At 46.3% G+C, this 24220-nt stretch overlaps 1 protein-coding gene and 1 non-coding gene across 3 annotated transcripts; one reads left to right on the top strand and one right to left on the bottom strand.

Moving 5' to 3' along the window:
- The first annotated feature begins 742 nt into the window (after positions 1-742).
- Positions 743-24220, top strand: Fam76a (family with sequence similarity 76 member A). Of its 2 annotated transcripts, XM_036179166.1 has the most exons (9): positions 743-965; positions 2391-2455; positions 4731-4785; positions 5769-5921; positions 10587-10744; positions 12820-12906; positions 18861-18996; positions 21444-21545; positions 22073-24220. In XM_036179166.1, the coding sequence occupies exons 1-9, from the start codon at positions 885-887 to the stop codon at positions 22157-22159; spliced, it is 924 nt and encodes a 307-aa protein (XP_036035059.1). In that variant the 5' UTR covers positions 743-884; the 3' UTR covers positions 22160-24220. The 2 variants fall into 2 exon arrangements, with proteins under 2 accessions (XP_036035059.1, XP_036035060.1); XM_036179167.1 differs by lacking the exon at positions 12820-12906.
- LOC118578942 lies at positions 15176-15279 on the bottom strand. Its single transcript, XR_004944330.1, has one exon. It is a non-coding gene; the product is annotated as a U6 spliceosomal RNA (small nuclear RNA).

The raw sequence follows: 24220 nt of genomic DNA, 5'->3' as shown, positions 1-24220 counted from the left end.
TACATGACTCAAAATCTTTCTTCTATTACATTTTATGTAGTGTGTGAATATCTGCAAATGCACGTGAGTGCAGGTGCCTGCAGAGTTCAGCGGCATCGGGAACCCCTGCTGTTGCAGTTACAGGCGGTTTAAACCACCAGGTGCGGGTGCTGGGGACCAAACTCCTCCGAAAGAGCAGCAGTCCCTCGGCGCCATCTCTCCAGCCCGCAGAGGAGACTCATCTTAATATCCTGTTTTCCCTCTTAGAGGGCTGAGCAAACCAGCCTGCTCCGAGAACAGAGTTTCCTTCTTGGCTGCCCACTTGGTTCAAACTCAGAGTGGCCTCGGAGTTCGAATCCGACGTCGCAGCACGGGCACCCCGCCCCCGCCCCCGCCCCCGCCCCCGCCCCCGCCCTCTTTCGCCTAGCAGGAAGCTCCATGGCAACCCAAAACATCACAACTCCACGGAGTATCGCGAGAAGCAGGAATGAGCCCCGCGGCCCGGGAGAGGCGGAGCGAGGGCGGGGCCGCCGCGGGAGAGTGGGCGGAGCCAGAGAGCTTCCGCGATTCCCGGGGTCGGAAGACGCTGTCTTCAGGCGGCGCCCCCGCGTGACTGCGCTTTACATAATCGCGGCTCCGAGCGTCACAGTAGCGTAGTCCGGTCTAGACCGAATCAGAGCGGTCGGGAACACCACGTTCCGCCCCCTGCCGCCTGATCGACGTCTAGACGGACCAGCGATCGGCCGCTCAGCTCCGGAGAGACCGCCCCCGCGCCGGCGGCCCGCCCTCGCCCGCCCGCCCTCCGCAGCCCGCCGCCGGCCGCCGCCGCCAGGTTGTGCCTGAGACTGTCAGATAAAGCGGCGGGCCGGCGGGCGGGGCGGCGGTGAGCACGGCTCGGGCCGGACATGGCGGCGCTCTACGCCTGCACCAAGTGCCACCAGCGCTTCCCCTTCGAGGCGCTGTCTCAGGGACAGCAGCTGTGCAAGGTGCGCGGGCTGGGGCGGCGGCCGGGAGCTGGGGACGCTCCGGGCGCGGCTCGGAATTCTCGGTCCTGCGAGGACGCCCGCCGGAGTCCCCTCGGGCAGGGTGTGGCCGGCCCGCTTCGCCGAGGGACAGCGCCCCGCTGGCCGGGGACCGAGGGGCACGTGGGGGAGCCCGGGGCTGAGTCCAGGCCCTGGCAGCCGGCGTGTCCCGGTGCTTAGCAACGGCGGGGTTTTCTTCTCGGACCCGGTGAGGTCTCGGGAGGGGACGGCGAGTCTCTTGTTTGTCCCCGACTGGCCCCGGGCAAGATCTGCTTGGACCGCCTTCTCCCCTGCTGTGATCGCCCTGGGTGCAGAATGAAGGCCCAGGGACCTCCCTTGTCCCTCCTGAGATTGAATCTCGGAGTCGGGTGCTGCCTGTGAGGAGTGTCTCGAACTCGGACACTTCATGGGTACTTTTCAGCCAGTCTCAAAGTTGGAGGTGGCAAGGCTTTACTAGGGAAAAAATGAAAAGAATTCACCAACGTAGCCTTGGGACACACGAGTCAGGTGACCTTTTAGCACCTGGTTGGTAGCCTTCTTGCCCTATCCATTTTTTAACCCCTGAAATGCCAATGTTTTTATTTGTTCCTTCATCCCACTTTGTGCCAGTGACCAGAGCAACAGTTAAGTCACCAAGCTCCTGTGAAGTGGTGGTTGACGAATTCTCAGATATTTCACAGATATGTTCATCAGATATGTCTGATGTGTGTCGCTCACACAAAAAAAAGAAAGATGTTCACATCTTTATGTGTGTCGCTCACACACAAAAAGATGTTCACATCTTTCCCTCTTTCTTCAGCTGCTTGTGTGTACTGAATCTAGAAGACAATGTTGCAGTGTCCCTTGAACATAAAAACCATGATGTAAAATTTTGTTTTTGTTTTCGAGACAGTGTTTCACTTGAAGCTCAGGCTGCCGGAAACTGTCAGAGATGGAACTGCCTCTGCCTCCCAAGTGATGGGATCAAAGTGGTGCTTCACCAAGCCCGGCTTTTTTTTTTTTTTTTTCTCTTTTTTCTTTTTCTTTTCAAGAAAGTTCTATAAACAAAACGGCTTTAATCTGTTGCCTTCGCCCCCTGAGTTATCCTTGGTATCTCACGGTGGCAGATAACCAGCCCTGGAATCTGGAGACGGGTTACCAATCTGGAGCTTATTCATGCATATATTTGTTTTACAATTTATGAGTAGTTCATACAAAGTCTTCCTCCCACACCACCAGCAGGGAAGTGATGCAGCTATTACAGAGGAGGAGAATTCAGGTCCAGAAAGTTAAATGACTCACTTCAAGTGTAGTGGCAGTGTTAAGAGATAGTTAATACCCAGCTCTGCTGCTGTTGGCTGTTTCCACTCCCCAGTGCCTTTCCAAATGATCACCTCCTTTTCGTTTCAGGAATGCCGGATTGCTCACCCTGTTGTGAAGTGCACCTACTGCAGGACTGAGTACCAGCAGGAGAGGTAGAGTTCTGGTTGACTGGGTTTTTCTCGATGTTCTGATTTTAGTGTATTTGAGACAGTAGCCCAGGCTAGCTTTTAATTTGAGACAGTCTTTTTTTCTAAAGCCACTCTAGGGCTGGGATTAAAGGCGTATGCTGCCACCATGGCCAAGCTGGAACACAGATTCTAAAAAATAGTAACGTTAGCCGGCATTAGCCGGGCAGTGGTAGCACACGCCTTTAATCCCAGCACTGGGGAGGCAGAGGCAGGCGGATCTCTGTGAGTTCAAGGCCAGCCTGGTCTACAGAGTGAGATCCAGGACAGCCAGAGCTACACAGGAAAACCCTGTCTCAAGAAACCAAAACAAATACATTTTTTTTAAAAATGTAGACTTATTTCGTAAAGTTTCTGCTTGCATTTCATGTACACATAGGGCTATAATTAAATGTGTTTTTTTTTTTTGATGAGATCTTACTATGTAGACTAGAATAGTCTTTTTTTTGTTTTTTTAAAAGTTTTATTTTTATTGTTAAGTGCAATTGTGAGTGCAGGTCCCAGTAGAAGCTAGAGGTATCAGATGCCTCTGGAGCTGGAGTTAAAGGTGGTAGTGAGCCACCCTGCGTGGGTACTGGGAACTGAACTCAGGTCCTCTGGAAATAGAGAAAGTGCTCTTAACCAGAATCATGTCTCCAGTCCCAGGATGGTCTTAATGCTCAGAGATCCACTTCCCTCTGCCTCCATAGTGCTGAGATCAAAGGCATTCACCATGGCATCCACCTAGAGCATACAGATTTGTAGTCAATTACATTATACACAGATTATATAGTTTCCTGTATATTAACAGGTATATAGTGTGCGTGTTATATCTTATGTAGTACCCATTGTCTGCTTAGATTTTTATTTTATTAGTGCAATTTCCTGCCACTTGGAAAGAGAAGTGGGAACAGTGCACGTGGTGGTCCCGGTCTGTAATCCCGGGACCAGTGAGACCCTGCGTCAAATAAACACCACATATAAAATGATTAAGGATCTGAGAAGTGAATGACATTCGACTTTATACATTTAAGCAGGCTGATTGAGTACATACCTTTAATCCCAGTACTCAGAGAGACTCTGTCTCTCTCAACAAAACAACAACCACCCTCCTACACACAATAAAATATTAGCAGTCCTTTAATTGCAGCATTGGTCTGCATAGTGAGCTACAGGCCAACTACTAAAGCTATATAGTAAGACCTGTGTAAACAACAAACTATAACTCCAGGAAATGAGAGCCCCTGAGGGCATCTACTCTCGCATGTACTTACCAACATGGAAGACACATAGACATGCAGATAATTAAAAATTGCCCTGGCAAATTTTGGTTTGCATATCTTTCTTCTTCTTCTCCTTCTTTTTCTTTTTGAATGCTTGGGATCCAGCTCAGGGCCTTACATATGGTAGGCAAGTGGTCTATCAGTTATGTCCATATGGCCTCACTGGGATTATAGACCCACACCACCATGTCCTGAGTTTCCATTTAATGTAACTCTGAGGTGTTTTTCTTTTTTTCCTTTTCTTTTCTTCTCCCTCTCTCTCTAAGACAGGGTTTCTCTGTGTAGCCCTGGCTGTCCTAGAACTCACTCTGTAAATCAGGCTGGCCCCAAACTCAGAGATCCATCTGCCTCTGCCTCCCAAGTGCTGGAATTAAAGATGAGCACCACTATGCCCACCTCTTTGTTTTCTGTTTTAACTTTATGGTCCCCTCCCTAGAAATGGTATGGCAAAATAATATAATTTATTCATGCTCTTCTTTACAATGGAGAGTGTAGTCTCAGGTACATATCCCAGACACACATACCTTGGTCCTCACCTGAAAATGTTTCAGATACTCACCTGAAGCAGAGAGAATTCGCTTCTTTTCTGGTATTTCACTTCAGTTTAACACCATATTTTGAGGGCCTTTTAGTTTTATTTAGGGATACTTAAAGATGTCATAATTAAAGGTGGGCATGGTGGTCTCACATCTGTAGTCCTACCACACAGGAAGTCACAGCTGTTCTCAGCTACATACCGAGTTTGAAGCCGGCATGGGCTACATGAGTAAAATACCAACCTGCAGTGGGCGTGGGGGTGGGAGCATAATCTGAAGTAACTTAGTCTCTCTTTAAACTAGGGTTTCATTGTTAGTATATCAAATGTCCAGTCTATACATCACCTAGCCCCTAGCACCTTAGCAATGACAAATTCCTTGGACTCCAGAGGAATAAGGTTTCAGATGTTCTAAGAGAAGTCTTGTTTCATTGTTTTCTAACAGTAAAACCAATACAATATGCAAGAAGTGTGCTCAGAACGTGCAGCTGTATGGAACGGTGAGTAGGATTTCTCTGGACCAAAATCCTAACAGGAGTGAGACTCAGATCTCAGAACTCAGCCTCCCAGGGCTGGAGCGATGGCTCAGTGGTGAAGAGTGCTTGGCTCACGGGGGTCAGCTCCCAGCTGCTCACGTGGTGGCTGGCAACCACATGTAACTCCATTCCAGGGGATCTGACACCCCTTTCATCTTCATGCAGTCTACCCATGTAGTGCACATACATATATGCAAACACCCATACACATTAAAAGTTTTAAAGTCACACACACACACACACACACACACACACACACACACACACACAACTTTATCCCCCCACTCCCCTTTCCCTTCCCTTCTCCCTGCTTTCCTGCCTGCCTTCCTGAATATTTGCTTATTGACACAGCATGCGTATCGATGTCTGAGGACAGCTCTGTGGAGTTAGCTCTCCTGCCTTTGTTCTGGGGTTGGCAAGCACCTTTGCCCATTGAACCGTCTCTTAGGCTGGTTTTTGTTGTTTTGCATCAGGGGTCTCACTGTCTGGTTGTGGCCATCCTGGAACTCGTTCTGTAGACCAGGCTGGCCTCGAACTCACAAGGATCCACCTGACTCTGCCTCCTGAGTGCTGGGATTAAAGGCGTGCGCCACCATGTTTGGCCTGTTTCTGTTTTTCTCAGACAATGTCTCATGTATCCCAAGGTGGCCTCAAACTCAACTATGGTTCTATTGGATTTTTTTGTTGAAGTTTCATCATAGACACCAATGAGCTTTGGTTATTTGTTATTTTATTTATTTAAAAAGTTTATAATCATGTGGGGATTACTTTTTTATGATGCTAAGGATTGGGCTCCATTTGAACACTGTAGGGGCAAATGCATGATGTTGGGAATACATGTTTGCCATGTGTCATGGGCTACAGAGTAGGAAGTATGGCTGTAAAAAAAAATGGGCCAGTTTTTATGATGTACTTACTTGATCTTTTTTTTTTTTCTCTTCTTTAAGCCTAAGCCTTGTCAGTATTGCAACATAATTGCAGCATTTATTGGCAATAAATGCCAGCGCTGCACAAATTCAGAGAAGAAGTATGGGCCCCCATATTCTTGTGAACAGTGCAAGCAGCAGTGTGCATTTGACAGGAAAGACGATAGGAAGAAGGTAAGTTGCCAGGTTTGTCTTCCTTAGCTTCTTTGTTTGGGGGCCAAATCAGGTGGGCATGACTCTGAGTTCCTCTCCTGCTCCTGTTACTGACCTTAGAGAGTGAGACTGTGTCCTTCATTTATCAAATCCAGACCATTAGTCTAACATTTCTTTAAAATTTTTTTGTTACATTTATTTATTTTGTGTCCATGAGAGGGATGCTTATGCTTGCCACAGTATACACATGTTTGTGTAGGAGAGCGGTGGATAGGCTCTCCCTTTCCACCACACGGGTCCCAGGGGTCAAATTCAATTGGACAGGCTTGGTAGCAAGTCCCTTACCCACTGAGCCAAAGAAAGGCCCATTTCTTTTTCTTTAAAACAGAAAATGGTTTTTCTTAGGGTTATACATTTTTATTTATGTTTTGCCTGCTCTGTACCATGTGTGTACTTGGTGCTGGACATATCCCTGGACCTGGAGCAGTGTGGTTGCAAGTCAGCACGTGCAAGCTGGATTCTCTACAAGAACAACAAGGGCTCTTAACTGCTGAGCCATCTCTCCAGCCCCATTTTCCTTTTCTTTTTAAGACAAGGTCTCTTTGTATCTGGTTTGTAGTTAGAGTTTTCCTGCCTGGCCCATAGTCAGGACAAATCTCTCTTACCCACCAGTTCCAAACAAGAAAGCACACAGAAACTTATATTGCTTACAAACTGTATGGCCATGGCAGGCTACTTGTTATCTACTTCTTCTATCTTAAATTAACCCATTTTTGTTAGTCTATACTTTGCCACATGGCTTGTGGCTTACCAGTGTCTTTACATGTTGCTTTCCATGGCGGCGGCTGGCCGTGTCTCCTCCAGCCTTCTACTTCCCAGAATTCTCTTCTCTTTGTCCCGCCTATACTTCCTGCCTGGCCACTGGCCAATCAGAACTTTATTTACACAGAGCGATATCCACAGCACTGGTTAGTCTGAAACTCACTGTGTATAGATCAGGTTGGCCTTGACTATTGAGATTAAAGTTGTGTGCTCCCACCAGGCGGTGTTGGCGTACACCTTTAATCCCAGCAGAGGCAGGAGGATCTCTGAGTTCGAGGCCAGCCTGGTCTACAGCGTGAGATCCAGGAAAGGCACAAAGCTACACAGAGAAACCCTGTCTCGAAACAAAACAAAAACAAAAAGGTGTGTGCTCCCATGTTCCCTGTTCATATCTTATTACAGTTACACTTCATGTATTCACTTCTGTGTTCATGTGTGTGCCCAGCCTTGTACCACAGGTACCCCTGTGGAGTTCAGAGGACAGCTTGCAGGAGTTGGTTCTCTCCCACCATATGGTTTCCAGGTATTGAGCTGAGGGTTATCAGGTTTGGCAGCAAGTGCCTTTACCTACTGAGCAGTCTTCTTGGCCCCTAACATTTTTTATTTACTGTTTTTTTTGGTTTATCGAGACAGGGTTTCTCTGTGGAGGCCTGGCTGTCCTGGAACTTGCTTTGTAGCCCAGGCTGGCCTCAAACTCAGAGATCTGCCTGCCTCTGCCTCACGGGTGCTGTGTACCACCATGACCGTCTTCCCGTAACACTTCAGTCTTCTTCTTTTTTTTTTTTTTTTCCAAGACAAGGTTTCTCTGTGTAGCTTTGCGTCTTTCCTGGAACTCACTCTGTAGACCAGGCTGGCCTTGAATTCACAGAGATCCGCCTGCCTCTGCCTCCCGAGTGCTGGGATTAAAGGCATGTGCCACCACCTCCCAGCCCCATAACACTTCTTAAGAATTTAATTGGGGCCTGTGAGATTGCTCAGTGGATAAAGGTTCTTGCTACCAAGACTGATGACCTGATTCATCTCCAGAACGCACATGGAGGAAGGAGAACATTGACTTCTGTAAATTGTCCTCTGAGCTCCACATGCATAAACAAACCTTCTCCATATGAGTAAATAATAATGTAATGACCTTTTAAAATAATTCAAATTATAGTGAGAAGTACCTCATATAACTGGTAATTGTTAAAAGTCTGTGTAAGTCTAAGATGTAGAGACGATGATAGCGTAAGTGAGGTAATGGTAGTAGCATTACTGTATAGCTCCAGATGTTTCTGTGTTGAGATTAAAGATCACAAGATTACATTACATAGAATGTGCGTGTTGAGTTGCAGTATCTTGAAGGATGAAAATAGTTTAGAGTTTGGTCATATTAATCTCTCTATTCTTGAAACCCTCTAGAGGCTTCCTTTTTTTTTTTTTTTTTTTTAACTTTTTCTTTTGGTTTTTCATGACACGGTTTCTCTGTGTAGCCCTGGCTGCCCTGGAACTCACTCTGTAGACCAGGCTGACCTCAAATTCACAGAGATCTGCCTGCATCTGCCTCCAGAATGCTGGGAATAAAGGGTGCGCCACCACTGCCTGGCTGTGGCTTCCTTTTCTACTTGAATAAAACCCAAACTCTTCTTTTCCATGCTTGCCAGGTCTTATCCAGCACTCAGTTTTGCCCTAGCTCTCCTCACCTGTGAGACCACCTTTCAGTCTTCAGGCATCCCGGTTTTCTTCTCTCTCCTTTGTGCTGGTTCTTCTTTGTTTTAGGCAGCCTTTTCCATAGAGTTCTGACTGGTTTCTTTGGTCTTAATTTGGATGGCCCCTCTTTACAGAGACCTTTTTTGGGGGAAGAGGAGATGAGACAGTCTCATGTAGCCCAGGCTGGCTTTGAACTCCCTGTGTAGCTGAGGAAGAATTTGAATTCCTGATCCTCTTGCCTCTGCCTCCCCAAGTGCTGGATTACAGAGGTACACCCAGCACATGCTGGAGACAGTCTTTAATTCATACCACTCCTTTATTGTCTTCAAAATGTAACATTGTGAAAATTTACCTTCTGTACTCCGTGTTTCTCCCCCCATTCGGCTGTGAGCTCTTTTCTCTGTGGCAGTTGCCTGGACATAGTATGTGGTGGTCAGGAAATCTTAGGAACAGAGAATGTATTACAGTCCTGAAACTCTGTCAATGCCCAGAGTTCTTGTGCTCTCAAGGCTGACTCTTGTTAACCAGATTTATTAATTTATAGTGGAGAAATATAGCTTTCACTGATGAGAATTCCTGCCTGGCAGCTGAGACACCTTTCCCTAAACGAGATGTTGGAAAGCTGTGTTAGTAGTCAGAAGGTTCCTTTAGTACCCTGGGCTGCAGAGATGGCTCAGTGGTTAAGAGCACTGGCTGCTCTTTCGGAAGAACTGTATTTGATTCCCAGTTCCCACATGGCAGCTCACAACAGCCTTTTAACCTCCAGTCCCGGAGAACCCAAGGCCTTCTGTGGCCTCTGAGTGTACTGTGCATAACTGGTACACGGCACAGCAGGCAGAACACCCACACACCAATAAAGATAACGGGAAAATAGTGTTCTGTCCATCTCCAGGGAGAGGGGACAGTTTGGGCTTTGCAGTACCCTAGACCTGAGCCCTGTCTTGTTCCTGCGGCTAGCTCAGTGATCTTGGACAAGGTGTTCTCATTATGTGTCCATTATTTATCTTTTCTGACTAGAATAACAGCTATGGCAGAGAAACAGAGGGAGACTGAATCAGGTAGTTACAGAAAATAACTGTTGTTTTTTGTTTACTTGAGACAGGCTCTCACTGTGTAGCCCTGGATGGTCTGGAACTTTAGATCAGGCTGGCCTTGAACCCACAGCTGTCTGCCTGCGTCTGCCTCTTAGTGCTAATGTTAAAGGTTTGTACCACCACATTTGGCTTTTGTTTGTTTTTTTTGAGATAAGGTTTCCTGTAACCCAGCTAGCTTTGAACGCACTGTGTAGTGAGATTGGCCTGCACTCCTGGTCCTCTGGCCTGCGCCTCCTGGAGTGCTGGGATTGTAAAGATGTATTACCACACTGAGATAAACATTTTTTTTAATTAAAATTATATTTTTTATTTAAAAATATTTTAAATTATGCTAGACAGTGGTGGCACACACCTTTAATTCCAGAATTCTGGAGGCAAAGGCGTCAGATCTCTGAGTTTGAGGCCAGCCTGGGCTACCTAGAGAAACTCTGTCCCAGGGGAAAAAAAAAAAAAAATTTAAACTAAAATATAATTACATCCCTTCCCTCTCTTTCCTTCAGCCTCTCCTCCCTGCTCTCTTCCTCCCTTCAAATTTCAGGCCCTCTTTTTCCTTGTTGTTACATACATACTTATAAACACACAAATACGTAAGTACAACCTGCTCAGCCCATTTAGTGCTGTTTGTGTATATGAATTTAGAACTGACCACTTGGTATTGGATAACCATTTGGGGGGCTCATCTCTGGGGAACACTATTTCTCCTGCTCTCAGCAGTCCTTAGTTGCATGATACAATTATTTATTTATTTATTGGGTTTTTTTTTTTTGAGGCAGAGTTTCTCTGTGTAGCCCTGGCTATCCTGGAACTCACTCTGTAGACCAGGCTGGCCTCAGACTTTTAGATCCACCTGCCTCTGCCTCCAGAGTGTTTGGATTAAAGACATACACCATAAAGATTCAATTTTTATGTGTATGGCACCATATTAAGTAGTTTCTGTACACTGTCACTAAATCCTGTGGCTTTCCCCAGGCTCACACAGCTTACAGGTGGCAGGGCTGGAGCTTCACCTGAGTGGGTCTAGCGCAGGGTCTTGGTGTTCATGGCTCGCACAGACCTCACCTCTGAACTGTGTCTCGTCTTTCAGGTAGATGGGAAGCTCCTGTGCTGGCTGTGCACACTGTCCTATAAGCGTGTCCTTCAGAAGACCAAAGAGCAGAGGAGACACCTGAGCAGCTCCTCTCGAGCCAGCCATCAGCAGAAGGAGCAGTACAGCCGCCTGAGTGGTGGCAGCCATTATAACAGGTAACCCAGGCCTGTGAGAGGACCGCAGGAGCCGGCAGGCCAAGACTCACTGCTCAGGCAGCCGAGGGGGGAGGCTTCTCAGAAGTGTTCCTGTCGCTACAAGCCTATAGGAAGTCTCTGGCTTGCCATATTTATAGTTCCTATGTCTGCAAGGGCCAAGGAGGTTTCTGTATTGTGTCTTTAAGGTGTGTAGAACTTGTAAGTGGAATTCTCAGCTTTAATTGTGCATAATCCCTTGGGGATTGGACATTTTGTTTTCTGGCTACAGACAGCATTTTAAATATATATATTTGGACAAATAGTTGATTGGTATTCTAGACTTTTTCAGGGTGGGAGCCAGTTGAAAGATGTTCTTTTGTTGACGGCTGACGCTTCTTTTAAGAATATATACAGTGATGTTGAGAATTGGGGCTTAGGTTTAATCCTGTCTCTAGCAAATATTCTTGACAATGAGAAAGAGAATAGCATTACCTCATGGGGTTGTTGTGAAGGCTAATTATATAGTACATGAATAGCAGTTTGTTTTCTAATGACAGTATTCAATGGGTTTTAGCTGGTTTTTGTTATTACTGTCATTATGGGTTTGTTTGTTCACTAGGCATTATTAAGTACTCTCATGGGCCAGGGACTCTGCTGGGAACACAGAGATGAATAAAAGCCATGCTGCTCTCAATAGTATGCCTTCTGGTAGAGAAGACAGATTTGTAATCAAGTCATCACAGTCTAATGCAATGGGCACAACTTTGCAAATTTGTCAAGATTCAGGTAGAAAGGCAGGAAAGCTGCCTCGGAGAAGAGCTTGCTGTAACTGTCCCTCTATGGACTGGACTTGTCAGATAAGGACAAGGCAGGGCATCCTAGGAGAGGGATTAGTGCTTGCAGAGGACTAGAGGGCGTGGGAGCACCCGGGAGACCGTCAGACCGTTTGTGGTGTTGGAAACTGGAGGAGGAGGAGGAAGAGGAGGAGGAAGAGGAGGAGGAAGAGGAGGAGGAGGAGAGGGCCTGCACACATGTCAGGGGCTTATGGGTGCTACTGAGGGGCCTATACAAGGGAAGGACCCAGCCTATGTGGGCAGTTATACCCTGGCTAGTAGAGAAGGCACTGAAAGAAGGGGGAACTGAGGACCAGAATGTAGCTAGCTCGGTGTAGTGTTTGCCTAATGTTTGCAAGGCCTTGGTTTATAGCCCTTCCCATTGGGGCTGCTCCTTTTGTGCAAGTATAGGTAAGCTAAGAATGTTAGAGAAATTTCATCTCGGCCTGGAGGTGGTGGTGCACACCTGTAACCCCAGCACTCTGGAGGTGGAAGCAGAAGGGTCAGGAGGTCAAGGCCAGCCACAGCTACATAGGGAGTTCTAGGCCAACCTGAGCTACATGAAACCCTGTCTCATCCTCACATACCCCAACTTCTCCCACCCTCACCCCCACTACACACATGCAGAGAACTGCCCTGAGGCACTTCATTAAGACCCTTGGGTGTGGCATTGGGACATCTGTCGGAATGAAGGGATTTCATGCCAGCAGCAGGCTTCCGGCTTTGGTGTTAGAGCCAGTTTTGAGTCACTGCACTACATCTAAAGCTAGTTCTTTTGTGGGACTGAGGTCCAGAGTGCATTCACCGAGATGTCATGAGAAAGGCTAGGAGCTCAGGCATGCCTGCTTGGCTTTTGTTACAGCTTTCCTGCTGGCTCTCGTTGGGTAGGTCAGGTACTGGCTTGTCGGAGGATAGCTTGTCTGTACTTCCTAGAGCTATGAGATGGAAGATGGGTGGGAGGTAGGAAATGGAAAAGACTTTCTAGACCAGAAAACACATTTCTTACAGTTTGATCATTTCTGTCTTCCTAACTACTAGTCAGTCAGGAAGTAAGTAAGATCAAAATGGTTTCTGACCCTGTAGAAACTGGATACCCATGCATCCGAGCATCCAAACCTATAAGCCACCTTGGAAGATTTTACTAATCAAAAATAATAAGCCGTAGCCCAGAACATTGTTGGCCCATTTGACAGACTTTCCTTGGAGTGTTTTATTAATCTTTGATTTCTAATGTTTCTCTCTCTCTCTGTTTGCCATCAAAAGCCAGAAAACACTTTCTACATCTTCAATTCAAAATGAAATTCCAAAGAAAAAATCCAAGTTTGAGTCAATCACAACTAACGGAGACAGGTGAGCCAGTTGGAGCATGAGTGCTCACGCACTTGAAATTCATACATAGTTCTTGACTGCACTTGAGGGTATACCTCAGAGCTGGCCAGGGTCCTGAGTGGCCCTGTGTCGGGTGCTGCACTAGTCACTTGATTGTTGTGGATAAGCGCTACTAATAGCTGTTATCAGCTGAATACAAGAACTTATATTATATGCTGGCCCTTGCCTGTAGTCTCAAAACTTGGGAAATTGAGTCAGATGGGTGGCCAGGCCACTTAAACAAGATAGTGTGATGGCACACTCTTTTAATCCCAGCACTTGGGAGGCAGAGGCAGAGGCAGAGGCATATAGATCTCTGTGAGTTCAAGGCCAGCCAGGACTACATAGTGAAACCAAGTTCAAAAACAAAAAATACATATTTAGAACTAGTAACTGGATTAACTGTAGTTACTCTTCAGTCCACTAAGGAAGTCTAAGAAGTGAGGAGATGAATGTTTTTCTGTATGGTCTGGGCCTGTAGCCTCCAGGAGGAGTTGGTTTAGAGAGAGAGCAGAGGTAGGGTGAAGGTAGGGCTGCATGTCTGCCCGGATATTCCCACTTCTTCAGAGTCTTCCAGTACAGATGCTGGGACAGACAAGAAGGACATGGAGTTCAGCGGTTCTGTTCATTTGGCCTGCCGAAATGCATGTTCACTGCTCCTCTCTCCTCTCAGTGACGCCGCCTCTCATGAGCTGCTTTGTCCTAACACGCAGAGCCTGTCCCCCTTGGTGCAGTGGGCTGCTTCTCAACAGTCCTGGAGCCGTCCATTTTCCTGTTCCTCCAGGCCCAGGCATCCTGAAGTGAGATCACCTGAGCCTTCCCCAAAGTTCTTGGACTCTTCTCCATTCTGAGAACATTTGCAGTCCTCCCTCGCAGCCAGCGTGGCTGTGGAGCCACCAGCCAGGGCCTTCCCAGGGCTGCCTGTTGCTTTACCTCCTCTTCCTGAAGCATTTTTATTTACTGGATTTCAGATCCTACCAAGCTGTGTCTGTCGACACTAGTTTAATTGGTTTTCATCTTCTTGAACCTTCTGGAAATGCTTGAGTTTTTCAGGAAAGAACCATGAAGACCAACTTTCTGATCTCTTCGCCCATGCCTTTGAGCAGCTAGTTGGGCTGTTGTGAAGAAAACATGTTTCCATCACCTTTGAGTGATTCTGTAAAAACTGCTTCAAGGAAGGCGTTTTCTTTAAGTCCTAGAAAGCAGGCCACTAAAGCCCAGCCCCCTGCTTTCAGACCCACCATTCCCATCTGCTTCCTTGTCCCCAGGCTGTGCTGATGGCCCCGGAAGCTTGTTCAGAGCTGCAGCTCTGCCAGCCCAGTTTCTAGTAGACAAACCTCTTGCCAGCTTGCTTGTCTTGAGGTTTTGCTGCTAGTCTACTGTCTGTTGCCTGAGATGTGCCAAGGTAAAACCTAGGTTGGCCCTGCAGATTGTTGACTCACATCCGGCCACAAGTAAGGATGATTTTGTTGAGTGGGATGCTAGTCCTTGCCTTAAGTGCATGGTCTTTTATTATGTCCTCCAGAGAAGACATTAAAAGATCATCTTTCCCATACTGGTTTTGTGTCTATGTGATATTGGGGATCGAACCTAGGGCTTCCTATTAGGAAAATGTTCTACCACTAGGCTGTATCCCTAGCCTCATACTAATTTTAAAAAGTTGTTATTTTTGTTTTATCTGTGTGGGGAGAGGAGGGTTAGAGACAGTCTCACTGTGTAATTTTGGTTTTCCTAGAACTTGGTAGTAGCCCAGGCTGACCTCAGACTTGAGGCAGTCCTCTCAGCCCAGCCCACTAATTACAGGATGTGCCAACGTGTTTATATTATAGTTTGAAAATATAGGTAATTTTTTCTGCTGCCACAGAAATGTTCATCCATAAACACATTTCTTTTGAATGTCCCTGCATTATTAGTGCTTTTAATAATTTAGTCAACCTATTTGCATTTCTTTTAAATATTCATAGCACAACATAAGTTGCATTTTGTTATCCTTTTTACTTTTTGTGGGTTTTCTCCTGCTCTTTTTCTTTGCTTTGAATAAAGCATTCTAAAGCTAGGCTGGTGTCACCTACCTGTCATCCTAGCACTTAGGAGGTGAGGCAGGAGAATCAAGAGTTCAAGGCTATCATCAACTACATAGGGAGCTCAAATCAGCCTGGAATGCATGAGATACTGCTTCAGAAAACAGTCACAAAAGAGGCATTTCTGTAATTTTTATACTCCTTTTTAATATTCAAATAATACTTTATTTATAAATATGAAATGCTTCAGGAATTTGCATGTCATCTTTACACAGGGGCCATGCTGATCTTTGTATTGTTCCAATTTTAGTATATGTGCTGCTCAAGCAAGCACTTCATATAGTGTGTGTGTGTGTGTGTGTGTGTGTGTGTGTGTGTGTGTAAATGGGGAAGTGTAGAGAGGGTTTCGTGTATCCCAGACTGGGCTGTGTAGTGGAGGATGACCTTGAGCTTCTGATTATCCCATCTCTCCCTCCTGAGTCCTGGAATTACAAGCAGGGGCCACTCTTACCAGGTTTCTGTATTACTAGGGACCCGGCCCAGGGCGTTATACATGCTGGGCAAGCACTGTGGACTGAGGTGCATCTCTAGCCCTGAAGTATAACATGCACTTATATGCTCAGGGCTGGAGCGGCTGGGGAGTCACTGGTGAGTGCTTCCTTAGCACAAGGCCCTTAGTTTCTATCTCCAACACACACATACACACACACACACAAACACACACACACACACACACACACACACACACACACACACATTGTTTGTTTTTCGAGACAGGGTTTCTCTGTGTAGTTTTGCGCCTTTCCTGGAACTCACCTTATAGACCAGGCTGGTCTCGAACTCACAGAGATCTGCCTGGCTCTGCCTCCCGAGTGCTGGGATTAAAGGCGTGTACCACTGCTGCCTGGCAACACTAACAACTTTTTTAAATTTATGCTTTTACTCTTTAAATTTTATTCCTTATGTCTTCTGCATGTTGCCTCATAACAGTTCTATGTTGATGTTTTACTGCCGTAATCTTATTTAATATTGAGGCATGTTTGATTCACATTCTCTCTCATTTGAGACAGGGTCTCCCTATGTAGACCTGGCTGACCTAGAATTTTCTATTAAATTGATAAGAATATTACTATACTTGGCCTTTGCCAACAGACTAAGAAGCAGTCCTGGAACTTCCTGTGTAGACCCAGGCTGGCTTGGAACCCAGGGATTTGCCTGCATCTACCTCTGCCTCCAGAGTGATAGGATTAATGGCATGCACCACCGTGCCCGCCGACCTCCTATTCATTGTCCCCTGGCTTTTCATGCTGTAGACAGAACACATTATCTTAGCTTTCTCTGATGTTTTATACCTAGAAGGTGGCTTCGTCTATTTGTTTTTCAGTAGCCTACGAAGTCACAGCCCCCGCCCAATATTTTCTAATTCCCTAGTTAAAACTGTGACTAAAACTTTCTGATTTGAGGAATATGAGTTAGACAGTGTACCTTCCTTGAGAAAATATGCCATTCTTCAGTCATACTGCTAAGTGCTCCGTAGGCAGTCCAGAATCCCAGTTTAGCAGTGGGTGGCAGCCAGGCACAGTTTGTCATTTCCAAAGGACTTTTTAAATTTCATTTTATTCTCTGCCTTGGGCTTCCTTGTGGCCTTTGAAGATGGCCTCTGGACAGTGTGCTTTGTTACTGCAGCCCTGTTTTGATTAAACTCAGGAAAAGAGTTGTTTGTCTTGAGGGCGGGCCTTGAATCTCCAATCTCCCTGCCTCAGCCTCTTAGCAGAGAACCTGTTCTTATGTCAAAAGCTTTCAGAAAAGGCAGGAAATGTCTTGGAGCAGCACTAAGTTCCCTGTGTGTGGAGGTATTGGAGAGACTAGCTTTCTGCCTTCGTAGCTAGTTCTTGCTTTCTCTTCTAGTGTTGAGTGAGCGCCTCGCTTCAGAGGGATCAGGCCCATGCAGGATACACTGGGCTGGTTTTGCCAAGAGTTGAATGGTGTAAGATTAATTTCTATGGCTAGTGCTTAAGCTCAGTGGTAGAGCGTTCTCATCTCATGCACGAGGCCCTAGCTTCAATCCTTAGCACTGCCAACAGCAGCAGCAAGGGAGAGTCTCCGGAGAAGCAGGCAGAGCAGAGCATTTGGAGCTTTGGAGACAATGGAGAGTTATCCCCAGTCGGCCGGTACTCTGCCCTTCCTTGCTATAGTTAGGAGTTCAAATACTCTGTTGGGTTGAGGGAAGACATGTTTGGTGGATGTTGAAACAGATACAAGGGAACTTCTAGATCTGAACTTGGAGAAGACTGATGGCCCTTATCCTGAGCACCTGTTTTCTTAGTTTGCCTTGACTCCTGCTCACCCTGTATTTGCACTGGGGACATTCATCAGTTAGGAGAACATCAGTGCAGTCTTCCTCCAGTGCTCGGTTCCAGATGCCACATGTGGATGGGATCCAGCCCAGCCATGGGAGCGTCGTGTGCAGTTGGAAGGCGGTTGAGTGTCTTCCACCACTGCTTATTAGCTGCCATGTAAGATTCAGGAAGGAGCAAAAGCGAGAGGCTGTTGCTCTGCTGACAGGACTGAGGTCAGTATCCAGAGCTGTGTGTTGCTTTAAAGACTGCCGGGAAAAGTATCGAACTTCTTGAGAATTCCCTGAAGACGGACAGGAAGTGACCTTCTGGCAGTGGTTCCCAGTTTGGTCTGAGGCATCTCTGAAAACTTTGGATCCTCACCCAGAAAACCTGTTGTAGACGCAGAAAAGATTCTGTGGGGCTGGAGAGATGGCTCAGTGGTTAAGAGCACTGACTGCTCTTCCAGAGGTCCTGAGTTCAATTCCCAGCACCCACATGGTGGCTCACAACCACCTGTAATGAGATCTGGTGCCCTCTTCTGGCCTGCAGGGACACATACAGGCAGAATACTGTATACATAATTAAAAAAAACAAAAGACAAACAAACAAACAAAAAAACCAAAATAAAAAAGATTGTGCATGTAATCTCAAGGCTTTACAGATTCCCTGAAGTGGGAGAAATTGGAAAGTCTCCTAAAAGGACACGAGTGTCACCAGTACTTAGACACAGTGGACAGTCATAAAAAGCATGTGATGTGACTGGAGGTTGCCACCTTTGTCCCTTCCTCCCCTGAGCATCCCAAATTCTTTTTGTTGTTTGAGACAAGTCTCCTACTGTAGCTTAGACTGTCCTGAAATCCACTGTGTAGCCTAGGTGGGCCCCAGACTCAGAAGTCTTCATGCCTCAGCCTACTGAACGTTAGGATTATAGGCTGGCTTTGCAGCCCAGAAGGGAGTCTTCTGTACACCCCATCTTTTCAGGGGAGATTGCATGATTCAGGGTGGGAGCTGCAGTTTCTTTGTTTTTTTGAGACAGGGTTTCTCCATATAACGATCCTGGTTGTCCTAGAACTCGCTTTGTAGACCAGGCTGGCCTCAAATTCGCAGAGATCTGCCCACCTCTGCCTCCCAAGTGCTGGGATTAAAGGTGTACACCACCATCAGCCAGCTGGTGTCTCAGTTTCTTAGGAGTTGAACCTCATCACAGGACTTTAGGGCTGAGCATGCGCTCGTAATAGATAGTCTACCCAGGATTCTAGGACAGTTCTCTAATCATTGACGTGGCTGGAGATCTTCAGTGATCCTCAAGTAGTAAGCTTGGCTTTTGGGATCTCGTGTTTATTTTGGTCCCACATATGACAGGTTCTGGGCTTGGTTTGGGTTGGCATCATTTTCTGATGACCGCCTTTCCTATACTTAGTTCAAGTCCAGCGGATGCTGGTGAGTCTGATGTGGACAGCACAATGAGCCTGATAGCAAGAATTCAGATAGTTACTGAAGCCTCCACAGTCACCATCAGGTGACCTGGAGTACAGCCTTAAGTAGTTAGGAAATTTCTCTCTCCATTTCTACCCAGCCTTTCCCCAGACCTGGCTCTGGATTCCCCTGGCACTGACCACTTCGTCATCATTGCCCAGCTGAAGGAAGAGGTGGCCACTCTGAAGAAGATGCTGCATCAGAAGGACCAGATGATCTTAGAGAAAGAGAAGAAGGTAGGGTTTCATTACCGCCTTTCGGGCCTGAGGTTTACAGAATGAAGACCCATGAGATGGGATATGATGCTTCCTCTCTGTTGGCCACTTACCATTGGTTCTTTAAAAGAGAGCCTGTGGTCAGCGTGGGACCCCTGAGAAAAGAGTGTCTGTTTACCAGGTTGGCTCATGGGATGGCATTTTGTTGGTCAGTCCAACTCAGCCTCGGGGTTCAGAACGCTGATTTTTCTTAGTATTTCCAAGGAGTTCCCACTTCTCAGATAGGACAGTTAATGAAACGCACAGATACAGTATATAAAAGCCACGTGTGAGGCTGAGGGGGTAGCTCAGCTGCTTGTCTAGTGTGCACCAGGCGGTTCTAGAGTTCAGTCTCCATCAGGGAGCATATAACAATAGTGTGTGTGTGTGTGTGTGTGTGTGTGTGTGTGTAGGAGGGGGCAGGTTAATGGGTACTAAACCTTAAACCTAGGGTCTTCTGTGTGCTAGGAAATTCTGTGCTACTGAGCTACATTCCTAGTTAACATACTACTATACAGGACTATACAGAGAAACCCTGTCTCCAAAACAAAACAAACATAACATCTAACAGTGTGAATTGTAATGTAAATATTTTTGGAGATAGAGGTTTGCCAAAGGGGTCTCGGTCACAGGTTGAGACTGCTGATTTATACCCTCTGAACCACCTCCTTGACCCTTGTCCCTTTTTTTTTTTTTTTTTTTTTTGAGGTAGAGGCTTGCTGTACAGTCCTCACTTCCTGGAACTTGCTGTGCAGCCTAGACTGTCCTTGAACTTGTGGCAGTCTTGCTTTTGTTTCTCAAGTGCTGGTTTTATAGATGCATGCTAGAATTGCATATAGCCCAGGCTGGCCTTGAATTCATGTGTAGCTCAGGATGACTTTGAACTTCTGATCTCCTGTCTCCCTGGTTCTGGGATTACAGGCATGTAATCACCTTGCCTGGTTTAAATTTTGTAGAAGTTACTGTGTTTTCATGCATTTTGGGGGGAGTCCTAGAGATTGACACCAAGGCCTTGTGTGTGTTAGGCCTTAACCATTCACATCAGCCCCCAGTCCCTGTATCTTTTCCATTCTTCCGTGTGAGTGACAGATGACAGACACCCACATGTCTTGGACCAGATGAGAACAGCACAGGCAGACTTCTGCACATAGGGACCAGAGGAGCGCTTGCTTCCTCCTTGCAGAACTAAAGTCTTGAAAAGAGCAAACCAACTAGCTCTTGTGTCCTGTAGCTTCCTAGACGACGGTCACGTTGCCTGGTCAGGGCACTGTCTCTGCTGTGTCATGGCTGCCTATCTGTAGCCCCATCTGCTGCTGCTGTGAAGTCGTCAGCCGTTGACATAACAGCCCTCGGTGGCCTCTTTGTGCCTGTGTCTGGACTGGCCACTACCCTGCCTGTTGCTAGTCTGTCTCCACTCAGCTCACCAGTCATTGTCTGGCTGCCCTCCTCTGAACCAGCAGTCATAGACGCAAGTCTGGAGTGGGATCAGCACACATTGACACTGCTGGTCCTCGTGGCATACTTAACCTTTTAGACCTCAGGCTATTATAAAGACGGGACAAAGTCTGAGTTAAGTTTTAAAAATAGTAGGGCCAGTGAGGTGGCCGCCAAACCCAATGACCCGAGTTTGATCCCCAGGATCTCCATGGTAGAAAGAGAGAGCGGACTCCTTGGAGTTCTCCTGTGATCTCCGCGCGCGCACGCACACACACACACACACACACACACACACACACACACACTCACTCACCTGTAAGTGGATAAGCAAATGTAGCTCACAAATGTTTTTAATAAACCAAACACTAGGTGCAGTGTGGTGGCTCAGTTGGTAATGTGCTGCCTTGGAAAGCCTGACACCCTGTATTTTGGAATTGAGAGAGTGATTACTCGTAATTCTTCTCTAGCCCTGTCAGGTTTCACTTGTGAAGGAGCATTCAGAGGGTTTTCGGAACTATCAAATCTTCAAGGGATTAGTAGTTTAAGTCAAGTTTTTCTGTTGTTGTTTGGGTGTGTATTTGACACAGTCTTGCTATATAGCCTAGGCTGGCCTTGAACTCTAGGTAGCTCTCCTGCCTTGGCCTCTTAAGTGCTTAGGTTATACTTAGGCACCACTACTGTGGCCAACCAGAACTCTTTCCTTGGATTTGGGGGGAGGTAGTGAGCAGCTGTAACTGCAGCCACTGGGGAGCCTGAGGCAGGGGAATTCTTGACCTTGGATTTGGAAGGTGGAGGGGAGAGGGAAAGAAAGGGAGAAGGATAGTGAGCTCCGGGTTTGTGAATCTTCAGAAAAGCCTCCAGGAAAAAGGATACTGTGTGGCCCTGCAAGAGAGCCCTGGGTTCCAGTAAATTGGAAGACTGCCTGTTTAGATCTCCAGTACCAAGACGTTTACCATTATGAAGGAGTTTAAGTCACTGATTTTTTCCTTCAGATTACAGAGCTGAAGGCTGACTTCCAGTATCAGGAGTCACAAACTCGGGCCAAAATGAACCAAATGGAGAAAACCCACAAAGAAGTCACAGAGCAATTGCAGGTGAGTGTGTGGTGACCCGGTGTGCTCGGGATTGTGTTTAGTAACCATCCCTTAGATTTTTTTCTCTGTTTACAGAGTACACAAACCCCCTTCAGACATCTTTCATTGTTTTATTTGAGTGTGTTTTCATCTTTTTCTCCCAAGAACTAGAAATAACAAATGTGCTCTTTTATTTCTTTAATTCGCCAGATGTGAGTCCAGATGTCTGAATTATAGATCCACTTACTCTGCTCATTAAGGCTTCCTGGTTGGTTTGTGTTGCACATCACCTTTTTGTGACAGTAGTCTCGAGATCAAGCTCACCAGTGGGCTTCGCTTTTTTACTCAAGCGGGTGTCATGCCCCAGGACTCGCTGTTACTCCTCTCTGGACGGCGCCTGCCCCTTGGTGTCCCCTCCTGTACGTCCACAGACAGCTGCTCCCACATTGTCATTATTACCCTCTAAACTCCTCTGCACAGAGACCATCTACTAACCATCCTTTGAAAGCTGTTCTTGCACTGACTTTTTTTATTTTTAATATTTTTAGGCCAAAAACCGAGAGCTTCTCAAACAGGCAGCTGCTTTGTCCAAAAGCAAGAAGTCTGAGAAGTCAGGCACCATAACGTCTCCGTGAGGACCACAAGAAGGCTCCCAGCAACAGCAGCCAGTGCTCCTGGGTCAGGGTTCGCAACCTGGCTGTTCTCTGGGAATTGTGCTTTCTTACAAAATCTCTATTTTCTTACCATTACCCTTTGTGCGAATGTAGTGGGCTGAATGGACACACCTGGTTTGTGCTGTGTTCCGACTGCATGCTGAGCATTGGGGGTTTCAGACCCACTCCTCCTCCTCCTCCTCCTCCTCCTCCTCCTCCTCCTCCTCCTCCTCCTCTTCTGCTCCTCCCCCCTCTATTTTAGTACTCGATGTTTCCCGTAGTGGTCCCTGCTCAGTGTTGTGTGCAGAGTCTCTGTCCACCGTCACACCTGCCATCGCCACGAGCAAGTAGCCTGTCATCCACGGTGCATCACTGCCGCCATCTGAACTTTGAAAACTGCCACCTTGACTTTGCGAGATGAGAGGCTTTCTCTCGCCAATAAACTTTTTGCTTCAGGGTATACTCTTGGGTTTTTCCAGGTATATTATGTATGACTTTGTACTATGTATAGACAGAGTTTTATTTATTTTTTAAAAAGGAAACCTTTTCTTGATAAAGGAATGATGGTAGCCTAGCTAGTTCTTGTAAAAGCAATGCCTCTTCAAAAAAAAAAAAAAAAAAAGAAGAAGAAAGAAAGAAAAAGAAAAAACCCAGACCTGTTTGCTAGCTTTTAGTAAAAGAATCCAGTCTTTTTTTTTTTCTCGTTACCTTAGAGTCTTGATGCTAAGGTAAATGCTGGAGGTGTAAGTGTGGAGCTAAGTGCCTTTGGAGGACTCTGGAAGAGCATTTGAGGAGATGCTTAAGGGTGCAGAGAGTTGACCAGTCTGTCTTTAGTAAGGGCAGAAAGAACGCTTGTCCAGGTTGTACTGGACACTTCCCTCCCCCTCCCTCTTTCACATAATGTTAAATTCCCACACTGACACTTCTTTCTTAAAAACATCTGCTTGTGTCAGCCAGGCTGTCAGCAGAGCACGTTTTTTTTTAAACATGAGCAGATCAAGTGGGATGAGATTTGAACTACTTGTGTGTTTCCAGGGGTCGGCATGGACTGCTTGGGCATGGGCTGTATGATGGGGAGGAGTCTTACCATACTGTACCTTCCTCCCTCTGCACACCCCATCCTGTGAGCTCCCTGTTCTTACTGAGAACGTTTGGAAATCAAGGGCTCCTGGCAGCAGCGGGGCCTCCCTGAGTGTGCCCTTCTCCCATCGTGACCCAGTAGGCAGGTGGGAAGGGAGAGGTTCGGATGTGGAGCCTCACTCTTGGATTTTTGTGAAAGAAACTAGAAATGGGTGGTGTGTGCCCTGACCCAGAACACACTTTGGAATCAGTGCAGGTGTGCTGGGTTAGAGCAGATCATGGAGACAGGTGACATTTGTATCACAGTCCACCAGCGTTAGAGCAGTCACGGTCACTTGTCCACAGTGCTCTCTAGTTATTCTCAGACAAATGGACAGAGATCCGGACATGAGGGCTCTTTACAACAGGAGGCTCGAAGGACATGTTTAAATAGTACTGTGGTAGGGAATGCAGCTTTCCCTTCTAAGCAGGGAAAACTGCCTTGCTGAGTCATTTTGTAACTTTTTGAATGAGAAACTTTTAGGTCAAAATAAATTACCATACAATGTTTTCCAGGTCATTTGTGTTGGCTGTGGGAAAGATGATAGAAAAAGGACAGTCAAGGTTTCTTAACCAAACGTAAAACTGAGAAATCGCGCATGGGAAATGTGACAGTACACAGACGCTCATTTAGTTTTATACTAAATCTTTTTTTAAGGTCTTAGCATTTAATATTCAGCAAACCTATACATTTTCTAAACTACCATGAGCTCCTGAACGGTAAAGAGGAAACCTCAGTCTTGAAATGTTGATTTTTTTTTTTTTTTTTAAATCATGACAGCATTTTACCATGAAATTGAGTAACTTTTGGTAACACCTTCTGTTTCTTTGTATGTTTGTAATAATGGACATTTTAAAACATAGGAATGTTTTGGTTTGTACAGACTTTGACAAATGTGTGTTAATAAAATTCATATTGACTCA

Source organism: Onychomys torridus, chromosome 2, assembly GCF_903995425.1.
Source record: "Onychomys torridus chromosome 2, mOncTor1.1, whole genome shotgun sequence".
Lineage (NCBI taxonomy): Eukaryota > Metazoa > Chordata > Mammalia > Rodentia > Cricetidae > Onychomys > Onychomys torridus.
The sequence above is the reverse complement of the archived record's forward strand: the minus strand, read 5'-3'. Positions and strand labels throughout refer to the sequence as shown.